We start from the raw sequence: 23506 nt of genomic DNA, 5'->3' as shown, positions 1-23506 counted from the left end.
CTTTATTAATGTAACTGAAAGTACTAGGATATGTTTACAGAGATTATCCCAGTAAGTAGGACATTTCCATATCTCCCAGCAACAAATCACAGGGTACTTGTGTCGGTTACAATCTATCATATTGTAAATCAATCGTATCTGTGTAATCAAAGAAACTGATACTGTCTTGTCGAGTTTGTTTTGCGTAGATCTCTTGCATGTACTACTTCATTATTTCAATAGAGAGAAAAGGGGTTTAACATCCACTTGACATAAACTAGGTCATTTTGAGACTAACACATGGTTCAATTTTATTTCAATAATTCGCTTGAGCGTAGGGTTCTTAAGCAGTGGGAGGAAACCGGAGGATCGGGAAATAACCCACACGGTTGTACTGGCAACACAAGCTAGGTCATTTCGGGACTAGCTTGGGATTCAATTTTATTTCAATAATTTGCTTGTGTATAGGGGTCTTTGAGGAAACCAGAGGACCTGGTGAAAACCCACAAGGTTGGACCTGGTGAAAACACTACTCCTTGTCATATACAAGCAGGGAATCGAAACAGACCTTGACTCCATAACAGACCTTATGTTCTAACGCACATGCATTGAACCATTTGGCCACACAACCACCCTGACTGGTGTTCCTCCGAAAAACAAAGCCTTAGTACAAACAAAACTGTGAATGAAATGAAATAGGGTTTAACGTCCTGGGCTAGTGAAGATGGGCATAGGCCATAGAGTGTGGTATGAGGAAAATTTTGCTCGGACAGCAGCACTACGGCCTACTCTTATATCGAATTCTAACTGTCAAGGGATTTTTTAAGTGCACGCCAATGTGTACACGGGACCTTGTTTTTTTCGTCCCAATCCAATGACTAAACAGCTGTCCTTGTCAAGCCCTCCATCCTGCATCACTGACAAGGGGGAACAGAACTGTGAATGATAAACCCTTTCAAATTAAAATCAGAGTAATGGTTCACATACATATATCTCTAAGGTCAAAAATGTTTTCTAATGGGATGACTTATTATTATGTAACACTGTAACTTGGGTATCATTTAATCTTATGTATTTATTCCTAAATTTTATTACATTCACATAATATAAAATTTTTGTTTGAAAATTTTTTAAAAACACCTAAAATCACCCAATTTCAAATCTAATTTGTACTTGTGTCCATTTCAAAGGTGAGGGTTTAATGTTGATGTTTAATTTCCCAATCACTGTTAAAAAATAAACATCCCAATTGATCATTGTCTATGTATAATGATTAATTGGCATGTTGAATGAATGTGAGAAAAATTAGTGCTAAATACACAAGATTAAATGATACCCAGGTTACAGTGTAAGTTATTTTCAGGTAAATAAAAAAAAATTCATGGGGAATTGGTTGATTTATAAGTGTCTGTGAAATCAATTGAAAACTTTTAATGGCTATAATTCTAACCCCAGGCAAAATTAATTGACTGATTGAATAATTTTTTAACCAAAATCAAAATAAAAGCATTTTGTTTTTTCACAGAAAGGTGGGAGCATGTGGTTTGTAACTTCCTTCATATCGAAATTCATGCCCCTGAGGATTCTTTTCTGTAACACAAATATTCACACAGGGTTTTGCATCTCATCCAAATGATTAGATGATGTTCCTTTCCAGCCTCTCCCTCTCCCCTCCTTCCCCAATGACAACAGGAAGCCATTCTGGAAAATACCTATACCAGAATTGAACCCATGCCCCCCACATTAGTGAGCCTGGGGTCGGTAGCACCCTGCAACTTGTATATATAGTCTATAACTATGGCCTATATAGTAAAATAAGGAAAGATTATAACATTATAAAGGAGTTCAAGGTTGTTTGGAAAGCAATATGTATTTTCCTCATTTCTTACACTTGAAGCAGCTGAACTTAGTGTGATTTTTTTTTTTTTTGAAAGATTTATTAATGTCCTAAAAATTAAGTCAAATAATATCAATGCAAACTTGTTACAAATCATAATAAATCTCTTCAGTAAATCAATGTTTTTTCTAAGGATCTCCTGCAGTGATCTGATCAAAAACAAAAAAGATAGGTTGCCAGGCAACGAAACATACGCCCACACCAGCTATATCGTCCAGGCAATCAACAAAAGTTGTCGCAAATTTTTACTTTTTTCGGTAATGAAACATTTATAATACATTAAAATCTGACTAAGTGTAACAACTCAATAAGTAATTATCAGAAAACCATTAGAATTTGTTTGGTTTTTATAAAATTCTACCCCATGCTAACGTTTAGCATACAAAACTTTTAACATCATGGATTTAGCTGTTCCAAGTCATAAAGGTTCATTAAAAATCAATATACTTGTTCGTCTCAAGACCTTAAACTCTGTGTATCAATCTGAAGTCAATTGGATTATAACTTTAGCCTCTAGAGCGTCACAAGATTTTTCAAAGTGATCAAGGGCCATAACTTTGGTAGTAAATATCCAAAATCATTGAAAATCAATACGATTCTTCATCTCACGGCCTCAAACACTGTGTATAAATTTAAAGTCAATCAGATAACTTAAGTCTCTAGAGCGTCCACAAGATTTTTCAAAGTGATCAAGGGCCATAACTCTGGCAGTAATTATCGGAAATCGCTGAAAATCAATGGGCTTCTTTGTCTTATGACCTTAAACACTGTGTATAAATTTAAAGTCAATCGGATATTAACTTTAGCCTCTATAGCGCCACAAGATTTTTCAAAGTGATCAAGGACCATAACTCCGGCAGTAATTATCAGAAATCGTTGAAAATCAATAGGCTTCTTCGTCTCATGACATTAAACACTGTGTATAAATTTAAAGTCAATCGGATATTAACTTTAGCCTCTATAGCGCCCACAAGATTTTTCAAAGTGATCAAGGGCCATAACTCTGGCAAAAATTATCGGAAATCGCTGAAAACCCCTTACTTCAAGCCAGGGATCAAAACCACAACCATAAGCCAAAGGTGATCGGCCATCTCAACTGGGGTTGCCATGGTTATATGCTTTTTTTCACTGGTGGCATCCAATCAAAGACCTGATGGATTAAAGTAAGGATACAGGTATTTATACTGATGATATCCTTAGGTCGCCATGGTTATCGCTGGCTGCATCCAACCAAAGACTGATTATCAGTCAAGAGCAAATATCCTGTACTTTTCACACTGGATGCCAGACAATATTTTAGCAGTGTGAACTCAACTAAAGAGCACCAGAATGGACCATAAAACTCTTGTAGACAAGCTTACATCGAGTTCACCGAGTCCAAATACCTCATTGTACTGTCTCCCATCTCAATATACAGACAGACAACTAGAACTTGAGATGTATAATAAACGGACAGATTAAATCAAAGAGATCACAAAATCAATAATCACATTCTGACTGTGACCTTGTAACCCCCAAGATAGCCATTTACAACATCACCAAGGGCAAAGTGGTTCACACACTTTAAAGGTACTATCCTGATTTTAACAGAGTCTCACAAATAAAAGTTTAAACACCAGAATATATATAGAGAACGTCCACTCAACACAAAATAGGTCATTTCGGGACTAACACATGGTTCAATTTTATTTCTTTAATTTGCTTGCACGTAGGGGTCTTTAACAGTGGGAGGAAACCGGAGGACCCAGAGAAAACCCACGAGGTTGGACAGGTGACCCTACTCCTTGTCATGTACAACCGGGGATTTGAAACCATGCCAGTTGACTCAAAGACTGGCAGAATATAGAGGAATGGTGTATGTACTTACAACGGTCAAAACCACTTATCCGGACATGTAACACGTTCGGAAAATTTTCCATATTTAATTAATGTACCGGTTTGAAATTTATGTCAGTAATATTCCTGAATAAATTACTGAATTATAAATTAGTATTTTTATTTTTTTTTATTAGATATAAGCTGATACGGCACCGTCATATTTCTTCATAACACAATTTGTAGCTTTTTGGTTCTATCACGTCACTTGCAAATGTTTTTATTCATTCGTCCACGATAGACACACAGCACAGTGATCACGTGACAACCATAATTGAAATGGCTTTACAATCAAATTCAATACGACTGTGCCATATACATATATAGCTTTCAATGATAATAATGACAATATTTTTAAAAAATAAGCCTGTGTCAGCATGTGTATAAAATAAAAAATCATAACGGTAAACACTGTTTAAAACTAAAACTAGCATCGCCGCTGGTTTACTGACCTAATTTCAACCGATGTTATGTGTCATCGGAATTCGGCATTGGCGATTTATAATTTATTATTATTCACCGTTTCTCTCAGTGTATTCGGTGTTCGATCCAAGGATTATATTCAACTAAGATTTAAATTTAACAAACAACTGGTCAGTGAAACCATTAAATTATGGTCCAATTATTATTTTAATATCTACCGGTACACCTGGAATTTAAACATAGCATTGGAGGCGTGAGATATATGCACAATTAAACACTTGTAAATTGGACACTCATTATCAAAATTGAATGGTCAGCTTTAAACTGGACACTTGTACAAATTAAATAATTTTTACGAATTTTTAAACAAGGATTGATATTGAATGAATGTGAAAGAAATTAGTGCTAAATACACAAGATTAAATGATACCTGAGTTACAGTGTTTACAGACCCCCTATTGAAACAAAAATAAACCGTATATTAGTCCCAAAATGACCTAGCTCAGCTCTACACAACCATATCACAACACCTCGTATTAAAAATTTAGGTGGTCTTGATTAACCAGGACAAATCATTTGTGGCTTATATTATCCCTATACATAAAAAACATAGTCCGGATTATCCAGAACAAAACCCAGACCAAACTGGAAGCTATCTGCACTTACTGACCTCACAAACCGAAAGAACTCTGTGAGGTCTTCTAATTACCCCAAACATTTCTAAATCTCCAGGAATTTTATTATCATTTTTATAAAGTAAACCAATTTGTCTCCACTGCAGGTTATTGAGTGCAAATCTCTTAAATCTGACCTTCTTGTTTATGGCACCAGTATCTGGACTTGGTGCCAGCGTTCTTTATTTTGTCAGACTTGGTCTCAACTTACTAGTGTTTCTACAGAATATTAATTCTACAAATATTATTACTTCCAGCTAACAATACCATGTTAAACTTATTGTCGATTTAAATTTTTTTTTAATTCATGATAGTATTCAAAAATACAAACAAATTTAAATCATTTGGTTGACACAAATAATGAAAAGTAAACAACAGGATTTTTGTATATACATGTACCACATGTAATGACAATAAAAATAAGTGCAGGGGAACCCCGCACTGCACCCAAACAAAACCTGGAAAGACCAGACAAGACATGAAATGAAATGTAAGTTTAAACGTCCTACTGTTCTGCTCCGACTGGGCGAATGAAGACGAGCATACCTCATAGTGTGCGATGAGGGAAATTTTGCCCAGTCAGCGGCACTATGACCTACTCTTATATCGAATTCCAATTGCCAAGGGATCTTTTACGTACACGCCAATGTATACACAGGGCCTCGGTTTTTGTCCCCATCCAAACGACTAGACAGGCGGCCAATTTGTCTGTCAGTTTTAAACCGATTTTCATGAAATTTGAACTCAGTTGTCCTTAGGGTGTAACGGTGATATAATAATACGTTTTTTTAAATCGGATAAAAATTAAGACCTCTATAGGGTCCACAAGCTAAAAACGCAATTTTGCGTACAATCAGGGGCCATAATTCAGGAAGTTACGTTCCGATATGCGCGGATATCGAAAGGAACCGAGATCTTTGGGTTATAAACTCACATTTCAAGTTTCAACAAAATCGAATAAAAATTATGACCTCTACAGTGTTCACAAGCTAAAAACGTGATTTTTCGTACAATCAGGGGCCATAATCCATGAAGTTACAGTCCGATACATGCCAATATCGAAAGGAACCGATATCTTTGGGTGATAAACCTATATTTCAAGTTTCATTGAAATCGGATAAAAATTGTAGACTGTTCACAAACAATTGTGGACGGACGGACATGAAAATGTGGGCGTATAAAAATACTAGCGTATGGGTCTTTATTAGCAGTAGGAGGAAACCGAAGGAAGTGGAGAAAACTCATGAGGTTGGACAGGTGACCCTACTTCTTGTCATGTACAACAAACGGGGAATCGAAACCACGCCACTAGACACAATGACAGATTTTAACTCCACCCGACACAAACTAGGTTGGGACTAACGTATGTTTCAATTTGATTTCAATAATTAGCTTGCGCGTAGGGGTCTTTAGCAGTGGGAGAAAACTGGAGGAAATCATGAGGTTGGACAGGCGACCTTACTCCTTGTCACGTACAACCGGGGAAATCAAAACCACGCCATTTGACTCAATGACAGACCTTATGATACAACGCGCACATGCTAACCATTCGGTTATCCAACCCCCCACTTTAAATGATGTATTTTATGATAGGTGGCCAATTTTACTAAATAGCGACTTATATTAGAGCCGTGATATTTTGTCTGATAAATGATAATAGCCAGGTCTGAGGACAAAGACTGTAAAAAGAAAGATAAATATTGTAAAGGAAATATTTTTCAGCAGTAATCTAACTAACATCTCACATGAAGTCTGTACCTGTACCTTGTATAGTTGATTGGATGGTCCGAAATACCAAGGTCCGCCCCGCCCAAATATTTGTGATGCTTGTTGCCATTAGCAAGCTTCATCAATTTGTCAGTTGTGCAGGACAGATGGTCTGACAAGGACAGCTGTCTAGTTGTTCGGATGGGATGAAAAACTGAGGTCCTGTGTACACATTTGAGACCACGTAAAAGATCCCTTGGCAGTTGGGATTTGATATAACGTAAGTGTAGGCAAAATTTCCCTCATAGCACACTGTAGGGCGTATTGCCTGTCTTCGTTAGTCGGAGCAGAACAGTAGGACGTTAAACCATATTTCATTTCATTGGCAGTTGGAATTCGATATAAGAGTAGGCCATAGTGTCGCTGCCCGGGCAAAATTTCCCCTCATAGCACACGGTATGGTGTATGCCTGTCTTTACTAGCCCAGTATAGGAGCAGAACAGTAGGACGTTAAACCCCCATTTCATTTCATTAGCCAGGAGCTGAACAGTAGGACTTTAAACCTCATATTATTTCATTTAAACTGTAAACATACGGTACCAACGCCCCCGGCCCTTGTACTGATGTACCGTCATACTAAACTGTAAACATACCAACGACCCCGACCCTTGTACTGATGTAAACATATAAACACCCCCTCTACTATTTCTTACACCATCTGTTTGACAGTGTACTAGAATATAAACATATAAACACTGGTCTATCTATCTAAACACCATCTGGTTAACACAATATAACATTCCATATACCTACTCTAATCATTATATTAATAAACATACAGCAACCACCATCATATTTTTAATTCCAAGGGTACACAGGACGTAGCTTTTTACGGAGACTTCGTTTTCTCATCCCATCCCAAAAACTAGACACTGCTCATTGCCCGACTCTCAATTCTACAAATTTTTAATTCCAAGGGTACGTAGCTTTTTACGGGACTTTGATTTCTCATCCCATCCAAAGAACTAGGCAATAATCCATGCCAAACTCTCAATTCTACAAATTTTTAATTTTAAGGGTACGTAGCTTTTTATGGGACTTTGATTTCTCATCCCATCCCAAAAACTAGGCACTGCTCATTGCCCAACTCTTAATTCTATAAAACTGAGAGAGTTTGTGTAAAATGAATGTGAACACTGTATACCCTAAAATAAATAGACCAGTCCACTTGTAGCTACTACTTGGCTTGGCCAGTCTTCCTACTAGACAATTGATAAAATAAACATAATATATGGTCTGAGCCCTGATTAACTCTCTGCTCTCACTACTACTACAGTATATAAACACAGTTAGCTAGAAATATTCTCATATTGGACACAGGTTATCTTATAAAACACACCATGGCCCGCGATATTATCATTATACCAATAATGTCATCATCGTCTATATTTACACTTTGTCTCTCTACCTTTGATCATATTTTAGTTACCTGTTTACCTGTATTAATCTACCTGAGTTACCTGTGTGTTAAACTTTTATACACGCCTGTAAATATCAACTTTAAACTTTTATTTCATGTGTTAGGTATCTCACTCTCTACTTTCTTTTTACCTTGTGTTTTTACACCTGGATTCAGCCTTATAATTAACCTTTGTCTCGGAATTTACCTCATCAAAAAAATACCTATGCTCTGGTTACCTGCTGATGGCAAGGCTGTTTTAATTACAGGTAAGACTTTCATTAGATTTTCTTTTTCTTATAAAAAAAAAAAAAAAAAAAATTAAAATGCTCAGAGAAGTGCAGTATACATAGAAGCAACCAAAATTTCCCCAATTATTTTTTTTACCGATTTAAAAAAAACACAAAACTTCCCTTTTATTATTACTAGTATCTGATTGTCATTTAAGCTATTTTGAATCGTAGATAGAGACAGAAATGGTGTTTAACGTCAACTCAACACAAACTAGGTCATTTCGGGACTAACATATGCTTTAATTTTATTTCAATAATTCGCTTGCGCGTAGGGGTCTTTAGCAGTGGGAGGAAACCGGAGGACCCAGAGAAAACCCACGAGGAGAGGCGACCCTACTCCTGTAAAACCTCGTGGGTTTTCTCCGGGTCCTCAGGTTTCCTCCCACTGCTAAAGACCCCCTACGCGCACACGAATTATTGGAATAAAATTGAACCATATGTTAGTCCCAAAATGACCTAGTTTTTGTCGAGGGAACGTTAAACCTCATTTTTCTCTCTCCCCATATCATTTCTATACAGCGTAACTAGGCCTTATTTTAAAGCAGGAGTTTTATTGAACTATATAATAATGAATGGTGTTTCATCATGATTTATTGGGGTATATCAAACTAGATAGGACAATAAACTATAGATAATAATGAAATAATGATTTATAGGGGTACCTGTTTATAACTCTTGTCTATAATCTAGTACTATCATATAGTAAAAGATAAATAATGACCTATTAGAAATATGTACTGAATGACGTACTCGTTAAAGACTCCATATATGATTCTAACCACAGTGGAATCCCTTGAAAAATTAATTAGTCTATGTTTCACCGTCCGTACCTGTCGCCATTTTCTTTTTTTTATTGGGGGGGGGGGGGGCAAATGTTCTACTCTGAAGTCTAATATTAAGTGCAGACGGACCGCACTACACACAAGACAAGCCTGCGGACAAGAAAAAATACATACACATTGAAATAAATTAACAACAAATATCAAATCATGTAAAAGGATCTAGGTAGTCGAAACGTCCACTGCGCTGCTGTACAGTCCTGGGCCTGTAAATAATACAGCTTTAACTCGCAATCCATTAAAATAATACAGATTTATAAGAAAGACATAGAGTAGAAATCACACCACTGGTATATTAACAGCGGTTGTTTCCTCAATGGTGATTGTCTGGAAGTTGACGGCTTGAGTCAGAACGTCAAAACATGTTAACTTAGGCATTGATTTACACAGGTCAATAATTCACTTCCCCGACGATCGGATGGCTGTGATATTAAATAGTTTCAAACACATCGTCCACTTAATACTTTAATGTTAAAATGGATAATTGAGACTTTGTTTATTATTCAGTTGACTCAATGACAGACCTTATGATAACCACCATTCAGTCATCACCCCCCCCCACCCCCGCCAACTCTCCTCCCCTGTCAAATCTTCAAACACTCATAACTTAGCTCAGAATAAAGTAATCTGACTAAAACTTTCAATATACCTTTTTAACCTATTCCTTTTTCATTATCTATTTTTCAACTATTATATCAAGAACGACCATCTTAATCTTAAATAATGCATCTTTATGGACTGAGAGAGAGAGAGAGAGAGAGAGGAGAGAGAGAGAGAGAGAGAGAGAGAGAGAGAGAGAGAGAGAAATGGGGTTTAAAGTCCACTCGACACAAACTAGGTCATTTCGGGACTAACATATGGTTCAATTTTATTTTCATAATTCGCTTGAGCGTAGGGGTCTTTAGCAGTGGGAGGAAACCGGAGGACCCGGAGAAAACCCACGAAGTTGGACAGGCGACCCTACTCCTTGTCACGTACAACCGGAGATTAGAAAGCACGCCAGTTGACTCAATGACAGACTTAATGATTTTATAGACTGAAATCACAGCAGTCATCAGATACTGATTCATCTCACTAACGAAAAAATACATTTTCAAAATCAATATACTTTATTTAACCCATTCCTTTTTCACTACATATATCAACATGTATTTTTCAACTATTATATCAAGAACGACCATCTTTACAGATTGAAATCACAGCAGCAGCCATCAGATATTGATGCATCTCACTTACGAAAAAATACATTTTAAAAAAATGATTAAAAAATAGTGTAAGAGAAGTAGGTTGTTTTTCGTGTACTATTTGAACCAAGAGAGAGACAACATGGGGATTTAGGTGCAGGTACAATACCATGACAATCAAACATGGAGGTGTTTATAAATACCTACAGGTAGATTTAACAATTAAAACATCTCTAACATTTCCTTAAACTGCATGAGCATGTTCAAATATATTGTACCTGTTGCACCTTTATATCAACTCACCTTGTTGTTTTTGTTTAAATATGTCGACCTACTGTTGATTTAAATGTTTAAAATAGCTTAAATCAGCTAGTCCGCCCCCCCCCCTCTCAAAAATAACAAAAACAAGTTATCTCATCCTTGAGTGGCATTTACTAATGTTGACTGTGTTTAAAATAGAATAAATTATCAAGTCCTTGAGTGGTATTTACTAATGTTGACTGTGTTTAAAATAGTTTAAATTATCCCGTCCTTGAGTGGTATTTAGCGATTGAGCATAACATATAAATAAGACAAGATAACTGTCATGGATATGACAAGGTTGTACACGCAAAGGACAATGTTTTAACATGTGTTCTCTTTCAAGGACAAATGAGTATATACTAGTATTTGTTTTCCATATAAATTGTGTTGTGGTTTTTTTTTATTATACCTGTTTGATAACAACTGAGTATCTTTACCTGGATTTTTTTTTTAAAACTAAATATCAAGAGATCTTTTACGGGCATGCCAATGTGTACAAACAGGACCTTGGTTTTTCATTCCATGTGAATGATTAGAAGTAGGCAGCTGTCCTTGTCAGGCCCACCACCCTGCCCCACTGACTAGGGAAAACCACGCCGGAAAATACTGATGAATTTTCTTGGCCGACACTGGGAGGGAACCTCCAATTTGCAAGGAGACCACATACAAACAATTAGACAAAACAAACCCAGGGACTTTTCTCGGCCAAGGAGACCACATACAAACAATTACACAAAACATGGACAAGACACACAAGACATACAGACCACAAACAACAACCGTACATATCCATTCAAACAAACGGATCTGATCGCTAGCCGTAAGTGTCCACTAAACAGTTCCGGGCTTCACTCAAAATGAAAACAATATCCCTGTTTACACTTGGCTGCGATAAGCGTGCCGTTCTCGGCACAGTACCAGACCGCGATGAATTTCAAGAAATTGACCCGTTTACACGCCAAATGTCTAACTCTTGATAAAAAAGTTAATTTCAGTCCCTATGCAAATTCCCCGGAAGATGACAATTATATCAGTTGATTTAATTAGGGCAGCCATTTTGGCAGAACTGATGACAGAACTGTCAACGTTCGAGTGGCGGGTTCGGTTGTCAAGGTTCATTTGGAGCATGCGAAGTAATACGTACAGATACCCTTTCTCAGACCGGCTAACGTTTACACTACGAAAATTTAACCATGCCGTACCTGGCACCGTGCATCGTTTATGAGGGAAACAATCCAACAAAAAAAGGGGGGGGGGAATATTTCCCAAATATTGTATCATGTGAGTCATGACTTGAAATCTCTTATGTCAGTAAAAGTGAGAGCATCCCTTTAATGTACTAGATGATCTTAATGTCCTACTGTTCAGGCATGTATAATAATTGGGTTGTCTCAAGACTTTCAGGAATGTTCTTGGTACATTTAGAACATAAATATTTATGATGTGGTGGATTTAGGTTTGCTTAGACAGAACTGAAATATTATTCCATTTGTGACTGTACTGAGTAACACGTTTAGGTTGTTTCTGGTGCTAGCTGAAGTCTCTTCCAGACACAAGCTGTCTTATACTGTTAATAGAACTGGCACCAGAAATATTGGAATGTTTATATAACCCTAGGGTTTAAAGTTTATCTGGTAGAGAAACACTGATGATGCAAGGAACAAGACAGGAACAGGAAATTAAGTTGCAGAAATAGTTTTGTATATATACATAGATATATAACTATGTAAGCTTCAATGTGTTAAACAGAAAAAAAAAACCTTCTCAATCAAATTGTTTTTAAAAATTTGTATTAAAAAGTAACAGATTTTGCGTATCAACAAATCTGGATGGAAAACGTACAAAAAATAGATGTAAATTTGAAATGAAATGAAATGGGTTTTATTTCCTACAGTTCTGCTCCGAACTGGGCTAATGAAGACGGGCATACGCCATACAGTGTACTATGAGGGTAATTTTGACTGGACAGGGTCTTATATCGAATTCCAACTGCCACGGGATCTTTTACGTGCACACCAATGTGTACACAGGACATGCTTTTCATTCCATCCGAAGGACTACACAGCTGTCTTTGCAAGGCCCGCCACCCTGCACCATTGACAACTGGAAACCACATCACAAAATCCTGATGAACTTTCTCTGCTAATGCAACCTCCATGTAAATTTGTAAAATATATTCAACATTTAATCAATATCATTTACGGGACAAACGCACGTTTTATTTTTATCTTTCGAATGAACTACCAGATGAAAACCTATTTTCAGAAGAAGACATGCCATTGTCATGTGCTCATAAAAGGGATTCTTTCACCCAGTTGTGTTTATGTGAAAGTTTAAAAGATTCCAGAAAAGCATGGTCCGGATACTCCTACCAAAAATATGCTATTCTGTAGAATGAGGAGAAACATAAGTGGAACACAGTATTATAGTGATTGCATAAAAAATCCACAAACATTCCCCCAGCACTGTGAAAATTAAGTCACCAGCATAATGTGTGTGAGAGAGATATGGGGTTTAACGTCCACTCGACACAAACTAGGTCATTTCAGAACTAACATATAGTTCAATTTTATTTCAATAATTCTCTTGTGCATAGGGGTTTTAGCAGTGGGAGGAAACTGGAGGACCAAAAGAAAACCCACAAGGTTGGACAGGCGACCCCTACTCCTTGTCACATACAAGCATGCACACATTAACCCCCTCCCCTCCCCGCCTAGTGTATTCAACATGAGTCATACTTGTAACCGTTCTGAATAAAATATGTTAAGAGTTTAATGAGTTTGTACTTGTTACTGATTTTAGATTTCTCCCTTTTCTGCAGGTTGTGATCAAGGTATTGGACATGAACTGGCTAAAAAGTTAGATAGTCTTGGTTTTCAAGTCTTTGCTGGTTGTTTATTTAAAGACGGAGCAGGAGAAAAGGAATTAGTAGACTCTTGTTCCAGTCGCCTGCAGACAGTACAATTAGATGTTAGAGATACAATGCAGATTGATTTGGCCGTCAAGGAAGTTACGTCTGCTCTCGGCAACAACAGTATGTAGATAATAGATGAAGCACGCTATAATTAAATAGGTCACCCAAAATATTTAAAGATACATTATGGGAGATTAGATAAAGAGCTGACAGTTCTCACTATAATAGTTATAGATAATGTAAAGGGTATTTGCTGAAAATTTCAGTCAAATTGATCCCCTCTGAAAATTTAGTGATTGAATTTTGGGCCTAGCTTCAATCATCATTACTAAAGTCAATAAGATAAAATAGATATTCTTGTTTTATCTATTTCTTGATTTAATCATGAATGCGAGTTGAGCAGCAGATCGGATCCTTATCCAGTAAATATCGCAGGCTAGCCATGACATCGAGAGTTGATTATAGTCTGAATAAGTTAATTAATGTCTAATTAATAATTTAGATAGTATTTCAGGTGTAAAGAAAGACCTGCAATAGGCAGATTTAGCTCTTGCATAATATATGTTTAATCTAAAATAAAAAAAAAAGTCCAACTAAATTCTTTAAGTCAAGACCACAGACGACCTATATTTACAGTATAAAAATATCGGGTCAAGCAAAAAGAGAGAGAGATGGGTTTAACATCCACTCAAAACAAACAAGGTCATATCGGGACTAACCTATGATTAAGTTTTATTTCAATATCTTGATTGCGTGTACAGGTCTTAAGCTAGATTGCCTATACATATCTTAAACAGTCTTGATGTATCAACAGTACAATTCATTCTGATCAATTTCAATGTTTATTTGAACTCAATCAGTTTAGAAATAGCTGAGAAAAATCAGTTTTCAGAAAATGATATTCTGTAGCTATATTTAACTTCTGTTCCATGGAGGCTTGAACAGAGCACACTGTAAAACAATATTGGTATATATTTTAACAATGCTTGGTACTATGTAGACAATGTTAGGTGACAATGTAGACAATGTTAGGTGGTAATGTACACAAGGTTAGTTGGTAATATAAACAAGGTTAGGTGGTAGTGTACACAATTTTAGGCGGCAATGTAAAACAATGCTAGGTGGCATGTAAACAATTTTAGGTGACAATGTAAACAATTTTAGGTGCCAATGCAAACAATGTTAGGTGGCAATGTAAACAATGCTAGGTGGCAATGTAAACAATGCTAGGTGACTTGTAAACAAAGTTGGCATGTAAATAATTTGAAGTAGCAATTAAATTGTTTCAATAGCATTTAGTAATTGAACCTGAATAAACAGGTCACAATTCTATAGAATACAATTACTGCTTATTACTGGGCGCTGCAAACAATGTTGGTGCTAGTGCTGATATCAAGTATCGAAATGAAATGAAATGAAATGGAGTTTAACGTCCTACTGTTCTGTGCTCCTAACCTGGGCTAATGAAGACGGGCATACGCCATACAGTGTGCTATGAGGGAAATTTTGCCCGGACAGCGGCACTACGGCCTACTCTTATATATCGAATTCCAACTGCCAAGGGATCTTTTACGTACACGCCAATGTGTACACGGGACCTCGGTTTTTCGTCCAATCCGAACGACTATACAGCTTTCCTTGTCAGGCCCTCCGTCCTGCATCACTGACAAGGGGAAACCACGCCGGAAAATCTGGATGAACTTTCTCGGCCAATGCAGGGATCATCAAGTATTCCCCTGACGCCAATTCGATTCTCGGTCCTTTTTTGTATTATCAATGCATCGGCAAAAAATACTAATAATTAGCTTTATGTGTCCGAGGAGTGCGAGGACTCCGAGGAGTTCACAAGTTCGTCCACTAGAATAAAAAAAACACCTTTTCAATATGTTTTTATAATTCAAAATAAAACAATATATATGTAACGGAACAATTCAATGAATCCCGCACAAATTATTAGGCTTGACCTGTTTACCCTACGCTTCTGTTATGTTTGTCTCCATTTTCCAGTGACTACAAAGACTGCATTTGCTGGCTACGTCCCCTGGATATCGTGTCCTTTAACCCCAAGGTCAATTTCACTGTTAATTTTAATGACCAAACGAACTGTCAGAAGGATAATATTTCACGGCCGGTTCTTAACGCTAGTTTTAAAACGATTCAGTCTTATTTTCTGCACGAGCAATAGAGAATTCATAAACCCCTATAGACAGGCTTTGATACGATTCGTATAAATAATGCAAACGCTGTCTCTTGGAATGAGTGTCAATTGAAGTGAATCGGATGATATTAATGTCATAATAAATAACAGAAGAACATTGTGGAAAAAAATTTATTCAAATAAATCGACATTTCTATAATAGGCCTAATGATAATGTTAGGGAAATTTATGTTTCTATCAGAAATACTAATGTTATTTCTGTAATTTTTGATTAACAAAATGGCGGCAAATTTCCGATGCATCGATACGAGAATCAATGTTTGCGTCCGATGCATCGATGCGTAAAATTTTACTTGATATCAGCACTAGTTGGTGCATATGTACATTTTAACATACTAACTAACAGAGATAATGGGTATTGCAAACAATGTTGGAATATATTTTAACAGAGCTATGGGGTATTGTCAACAATGCTGGGATATGTTACATTGGCAACGTGGAAATGATGACCGTTGAAGACATGCAGAAAATTATGGCAGTGAATTATTTTGGTCCTGTAAATATCTGCAAGGCGTTTTTACCTCTTCTTAGACGGAGTAAAGGTAGACTAGTTAACATCGCTAGTAATGCAGGTAAGACAAATACAACCATGTATTTCTACTGTATCGCCTATTGAAAGACAAGTGTTTATATCACATGATGCTGTTTTACGAAAAAACAAATCAGTTTCCAGTCATTGTTTTTTAAGGCGAGTGATCACCTGAATGTCGACCAAGGGTTGGGTTTTTTTTACCTCCCCTTAAAATTGAAAATCGCTCTCCTTTACAAAGTCATTGGGGGTTTATTATCATTTATCAAACCAGGAATGACCCCATTACATGCAGTTATCAATCTTCAGAACCATTTCTCATACACACAACTAATCCCTTTCCTTAATATCAGATCACTCTCCTTAATTTCTAAATCACTCTTCTTAATTTCTAAATCATTCTTATTTAGGGGAGCGATTTTTAGCTCTCCTCAGAAATACAAAAACGACTGAGTTTCAGGTACTTATTTCAATATATATATGAAGTAGGTCTTGAGTTGGTATTCAAATCGGTTCTCAATAAACACAACGATTTGTCTCGCAAGATAGCCGAAAAACAGAGGAATGTAGTAAAAAAAAACAAAAAAAACAATTATGTTTATTAGGAAGTCTCAGCCCCAATATTTGTTTTATTGATCAGGTCTGGCGCCGATACCTCTGATGGGAGTATACTGTGCATCTAAAGCTGCTCTAGCCAGTATGACGGAGGTATGGAGATATGAATTACAGGCATGGGGTATTAAAGTTTCCATGATTATACCTAGTGGTTATAAAACAGGTAGGTCTAATAACATTGTATCACAAAGGATTATAACATTTAATCAATAAGTTAAAAATTGCTAATTAAATCTGACAAGAAATGATTACATCATGTAGTTATTAATTAACAAAAACTCCTGCTAAAACTACACGACACCCTGGTTGTAGTAAAATATATGTAAACAATTGAAAGTAGAGCTGGGCAATATCTCTGGAACATGACAACATTTTATAAAATGTCAATAATTTCAGTTTATCACCTTTTAAATGTAAATAAACATGCATAAAAAGTCGGAAATACCCCTGGAGTACATTTCAATTTACATTTGTAGTCAATGTTATTAAATTTCTTTAGAATAAATACAGTACTGAATTTATATACAAAATTTAACGAGCTGATCAACATGCGTAGAAATTGAACAGAAACATGGATAATCCTAACGGTATCGATCGGGTGGAAAAGTGGCATAAAGAAAGATCTTTAACGGTGTTTCCAAACTTCGTGAAATGAACACTCGGGAGTTTATAACAGTATTTATTCATCATTAAGCATTAAAATATCGTAAATAAAATAATAAGGAAGTCAGTTTTTCAATTTTTATATTAATCATCCAGAAAATCAAAACCGGGATATATCGAGGTATGGTCGTTTTTTTGATATTTTTGTAAATACGGTATTTTTGACAGATTTTATTTCTATGACGTTTTTAGATCGAAAAACCAATATATCGCACAGCTCTAATTGAAAGCTGACCAAAATTTTATTGTAGAGAAGTTCATTGAATAATCATGCAGCTAAAACAATGGGGTTTATTGTCCACTCAACAAGTCAGGACACATGACTCAATTTTATTACAATAATTCACATTAATTAGTGTATTAGTCTTTGGCATTGGGAGCAAAATTAGTGTATTAGTCGTTGGCATTGGGAGCAAACCGGAGGACCCAGAGCAAGAGAGAGAGCAATGGGGTTTAACGACCACTTGACACAAACTAGGCCATTTTGGGACTATCACATGGTTCAATTTTATTTCAATAATTTGCTTGAACACATGGGTCTTTAGCAGTGGGAGGAAACTGAAGGATCCAGAGAAAACCCAAGAGGTTGGATGGACTCCTTGTCACGTACAAGCAAGGAATCGAAACTAAGCCACTTGACTCAATGACAGACATTATGATCTAAAGTTTATATGTTAAACCATTCAGATTAACCACCTCACATTGAACATACATTATGCAAGAGCTAAATCTGTCTATTTCAGGTCTTTCTTTAGGCCTGAAATGTTATCCAAATGATTAATTAGACATTAATTAACCTATTCAGACCATAATCAACTCTCGATGCCATCGCTAGCCTGTGAGATTTATTGGATTTGAATACATTTTGTGATGGATGATTTAATGTCAAAATGGATAATTTTACCATACTGACTTTAGTAATGATAATCGAGGCTAGGCCTAAAATTCAATAGCTAATATCTCGGTTCAGAGTGGGGCATTTTGAATGCAATTTCAACATATTCTCATTACGTTATCTATTTTTCAACTATTTGAGCGAGAACTGTCAGATATTTATCTAATCTCCCATAATGCCCATTTAGATATTATTTCTTTCTTGAAGGTATTTTAAATTATGATAAAGTTCAAACAGCAGAAAGATGGTGGACAGCTGCTAACGATACAGTTAAAAGGGATTATGGGAAGGAATGTTTTTATGTCAAATTCAAAATGCCAGGTAAGTGAAATAAAATGAGGTTAGGGTATGCAGTTTGTCGTCCCAGCCCAATAACTAAATACTTTCGCTTATCAGGCCTTTCATTCTGCACCTTGGACAAGGGGGGAACCACGTACGGTCAACACCAGGATCAAACACGTAACCTGTAGGTCAGTGAGTCCGTGTCTTACTCACCAAGCCACCATTATTATTTATTTTCAAAATGCCAGGTAAAAAAAAACAGTACAAGATGTCTATTTCAGGACAATCATATTTACAAAAATATCTATCAAACTTTAAAATGCGAAACACTCTGGGTGTGAATCGGCATGAGTTTTCATTACTCTAAAGAATAGTATGTCTGCCACAATTAATATTCGCTTTGATTTGAATTTTTTGTGTATCATTTAATTTCTACTAATCAAATACTGTTTATAGGCCAAAATTTAGTGAGGATCCTCTGAGTCTAAATTTAATTTTAATTGATACATGTACATGTGACTTAGAGATTAATTTCTATGGAAGAAACTGGAGTTTAATTTTTGGGATAACGACCGACTCCAATTTTTTAAATAACCCTCTTAGGCCCCATGTGTTATATAAGTCACACTGATTTTAGAGGGGTTGGGGACTAGGTCAATAACATGAATTCAACTATTTTACCACTTAAGCCCAAAGTGACACCACTGTCACACTAGTTAGACCATCTCAAGTCAGTTTGATGAACTACCAAGAGCATGACACCCTTTCCAATATGACAGCCCCTAATTTTAGGAAATAATTTTAGGCATGGTAAAACAATCATCTCTATAAATCAATTTACTTTTTTTTCAGATCATGAAAGTGTCCTCAACAGTGACTTAACCTCTATTTTAGATGCCATGGTGGATGCTCTTTTATCTCACGATCCCCAGCCATGGTATTATCGTGGATTATTGTCTCGTTGTCTCCCGTTTCTATACCTACATCTACCTACCTTTATTGGTGATCAAATTATTAAATTAATGGCCGATTGGTTTGATTTCATGCCTCAAGCGTTAATTCGTGACAGTAAAACAGCGTGAATGAAGGGAAGTTGAACAGTCAATTTCACCATAATATTTAATGAACACCGTCTGACAGCAATGCAAGATTTGAGCGAGACCAAAGTGTTTAAATTGTGGGGTCTCGGTCATTTTTAATTTGAAACGTGGTACTAGATGAATATACAGTTTACAGATATATACTGACAATACATGTAAACACCGGATACATTGTGTATAGACAGTTATATACACTGACAATATATATATATACACTATATACACTGCCAATACAGGTAAACTCCAGAAACATTGTGTATAGACACTGCCAATACAGGTAAACACCAGAAACATTGTGTATATACACTGCCAATACAGGTAAACTCCAGAAACCTTGTGTATAGACAGTTATATACACTGACAATACACAAACGTCAGTAAGGTGACAGACATACACTGGTAAGCTGATACCGGTGACTTATAAACCTAGGCCTTTTAGTAATGGCAATTTTTGTCATTAAATGACTAAGTGGTCAGTATTCTAAACTAATGTTTAGTATGTATAGAAAGTGGTTAGAAATTATACAGTTGTCATTAATTAGTAGGTGTGTAACTAGCTGTAAAAGATGTCACTACTGGTGTAAAAATATGACTATTTATAACACCCATCACTATTGAATACACAAACCTGGACAATAGTGGTGTATATCATTCACCTTAATGACGTAACACCTACTTAATGACTTCTGTCTGATTACTAACAATTTTAATGAACTAATAAACATTATGTATATAAAATGATGTCTTTGATCTGCTAGTGTCGTATTTATTCACACAAGGTACAATTTTATTGACTGAGTTTATTACTAAGCGATGTTTTGACGAGGATAATCTCGTCTTTATCAAACAAATGATACAGGTATGTGAATAGTAGGCAAATATATACAGAATATGCAACAAAAATAAGAATCAAATACAATTAAGTATTAACACCTTTGATTAGGGGGCCATTTATTTATTCGTTTATAAAAGTTATTTGTTGCTTAGTCAACGATATCAACTATACAGTGATAAATATGCAATAATTTTTATACAAATCTATGGGAATTCTCATGTTAATCTGTGCATATTATTAGAATATTTAGGCCTACAATAAATGTACGAACAGCTATTGGATGATAGCTTCTGTCTTCTGAAATCTGAGTTGGAGAGAGAGAGAGAAATGGGGTTTAACGTCCACTCGACACAACTAGGTCATTTCAGGACTAACATATGGTTTAATTTTATTTCAATAATTCGCTTGCGCATAGGGGTCTTCAGCAGAGGGAGGAAACCAGAGGACCCGGAGAAAACCCACAAGGTTGGACAGGCGACCCTACTCCTTGTCACGTACAACCGGGGATTCAAAGCCGCGCCAGTCGACTCAATGACAGACTTTATGATACAGCGCGCACGCTAACCATTCAGCCATCCAACCCCCCTGAAATCTGAGTTGGAACTATTTCATACCACTTCTCACTGAGTGTCAATAACCAGAGTTATTTTAATTTACAGAATACTGGCGTTTTAGCAACTAAACAAGTGTCTTTAACTCAGACAAAATTTAAAATCTTCAAGAATCTTTGCTCAAATAAATATTTCAAGGTTCCCCTGAATTTGGAAACCTTTATTCTGTAAATGGAAGTGAGGTGATCTAAACTGATGTGTAATATTATGTGTCTTCTGAAAGTTACCATGAAATGAAACGGGGTTTAACGTCCTACTCCCGCTGGGCTAATGAAGACGGGCATACGTCGAACACAGTGTACTATGAGGGAAATTTTGCTCGGACAGCGTCACTACAGCTTACTCTTATATCAAATTCCAACAGCTAAGAAATCTTTTATGTGCACGCCAATGTGTACACGGGACCCTTTTTATTTGTTCCATCAGAATGACTAGACAGCTGTCCTAAAAGTTTAGCACTTCCTTTTCTTTTATTTGCAAAAAAAATCCAATAAAACAATATTGGCAAGTAAGTCCAAAACGAAAACATGCAGACTAAAGACTCTAGACTATTATTATTTTTTAATTAACACAGTCTCAGGCTGACCTTAAAAATATCTTTGTTTCACCAAACCCGACCCACTATCGAGGAGAAGGGTCGGTAGGTCGTTTTTTTTTTCAGATTTTTTTTTAAAGTCAGAGAAATCAATACAGAAAACTTATTAGCTGTATACCACAGATTCATTAATTTTGTTTAATGAATTTGGGGTCTGACGTAAAAAGTAACGAACTGAAAGTTTTTATTAAACTTAAGAGCTAATTTCACAGCTTAATAATTTTCCGGGTGGAAACATTCGTCTTCTTTATTGGCAAACAAATCAATGACATCGGGATTTTTCGTGATGCCCGACTCGCACACGATTTGCCACGAACTTGAAGTGTGAAACTCCTTCAACACGTTTTTAACGATAGTGCGGGTTGTGCCTTCATTTTTCTCGAAAACGGATATTGAAAATATCGTCGTCATGTTTAAAACTACACACCACAGACATAGAGGTAGAATCATTTCGTGGGAATGGACGTGTATTCGTCTGCAACCATTTTGTTGAGAAGCGACACCTATGACGCTTTCGTCTTGATCAACCAGTTTCAATAATGAATCAAACCATAGCCATAGTAAAGGGAAATAACTCTCATGATATATTTCAGGTTGACACACGAAATAAAATAAAAAGATCGTGGAAAAGTGCAATAAAATAATTTAAGTCGGGGGTGGTTTTAGTTAGTCGGTCGCGTTAGGCGAAACAAAGATATTTTTAAGGTCAGCCTCAAGTGGTTAAATGAAGAAAATATTTTCCATAAATATTTCATTGAAATAATAGTGATGAAGTGCTTGTGTGGATTAAGCTCAACCATCACACTTACATATGTATAAATATGTGTGATTTGTTTAATATCAGTGATGAAGGATTGCCAACTTTTTTAAGGACGTTGAGCAGTCTAAAATGCACATTTAAAAGCTAGCACTGTAATTTTTGTTGATAAGATATAACATTTTTTGTTATTTTGGTTGGTAAACTACAATGTACATATTATTAATCAACAAAATAAATATCAATTTTATTTACCAACTATGTTTCAAACTTGGTCCAAAAATATGGTAATAAAGGGTGCTGATGACACAAAAGTCAAATTTTCTCAATTATGACTGCATAGTAAGTTTACAAGGACTACACAACACGTAAAGATAAACCTGCGTACAAGAAAATGACAAAGGGTTTTATTTCCTAATGCTCTGCTCCGACTGGGCTAATGAAGACACTATACAGTGTGCTATGAGGGAAATTTTGCCAAGGCAGCATTAAGGGATCGTTGTGTGCACCCCAATGTATACACTGGACCTTGGTTTTGCGTCCCATCCGAAAGACCTAGACTGCTGTCCTTGTCAGGCCTTCCGCCCTCCACCATTGACAAGGGGAAACCATGTTGGAAAATCCTGATGAACTTTCTCGACCAATGCAGGGGTCGAAGATGCGACCTCCAGGGGTCGAAGATGCGAACTCCAGACTGAGACTATTTCTACTAGTTTTAATAATAACGCCGGATCTGGTAAGCAGAAACTGGGTGCCACGATGGCTCGGCGGGTAAGACGATGGTTCAGTAACCTGGAGGTCGGGTGTTCGATCTCTGGTATAGTTGTTCGGATGGTATAAAAAAAAACGAGATGATGTT

The 23506-nt window shown here is 36.3% G+C and overlaps 2 protein-coding genes across 6 annotated transcripts in view; one reads left to right on the top strand and one right to left on the bottom strand.

The window, feature by feature from the left end:
• The window catches only part of LOC126830222 (11-beta-hydroxysteroid dehydrogenase type 2), a 94708-nt gene extending 74109 nt beyond the window's left edge, over positions 1-20599 (top strand). Inside the window, exons 1-6 of one of the 2 annotated variants that reach the window (XM_050560570.2) lie at positions 7902-8283; positions 13455-13667; positions 16155-16337; positions 16935-17072; positions 18675-18788; positions 19602-20599. In XM_050560570.2, coding sequence (XP_050416527.2) covers positions 7956-8283; positions 13455-13667; positions 16155-16337; positions 16935-17072; positions 18675-18788; positions 19602-19831 — 1206 coding nt within the window. In that variant the 5' untranslated portion in view covers positions 7902-7955 and the 3' untranslated portion in view covers positions 19832-20599. Of the gene's footprint in view, positions 1-7901; positions 8284-13454; positions 13668-16154; positions 16338-16934; positions 17073-18674; positions 18789-19601 lie in introns of those variants that run through there. The other variant, XM_056102618.1, reaches the window with a different exon arrangement.
• LOC126830219 (histone H4 transcription factor) overlaps positions 1-23506 on the bottom strand; it is a 38467-nt gene that overhangs the window by 8201 nt on the left and 6760 nt on the right. The window contains exon 1 of one of the 4 annotated variants that reach the window (XM_050560567.2): positions 10634-10683. The exons of the other annotated variants lie outside the window; for them this stretch is intronic. The gene's annotated coding sequence lies outside the window, so the exon portion shown is untranslated. Of the gene's footprint in view, positions 1-10633; positions 10684-23506 lie in introns of those variants that run through there. 4 annotated transcript variants of the gene reach the window in all.

The sequence above is a fragment of the Patella vulgata genome, chromosome 8 (assembly GCF_932274485.2).
Source record: "Patella vulgata chromosome 8, xgPatVulg1.2, whole genome shotgun sequence".
NCBI classification, from domain to species: domain Eukaryota; kingdom Metazoa; phylum Mollusca; class Gastropoda; family Patellidae; genus Patella; species Patella vulgata.
The sequence above is the reverse complement of the archived record's forward strand: the minus strand, read 5'-3'. Positions and strand labels throughout refer to the sequence as shown.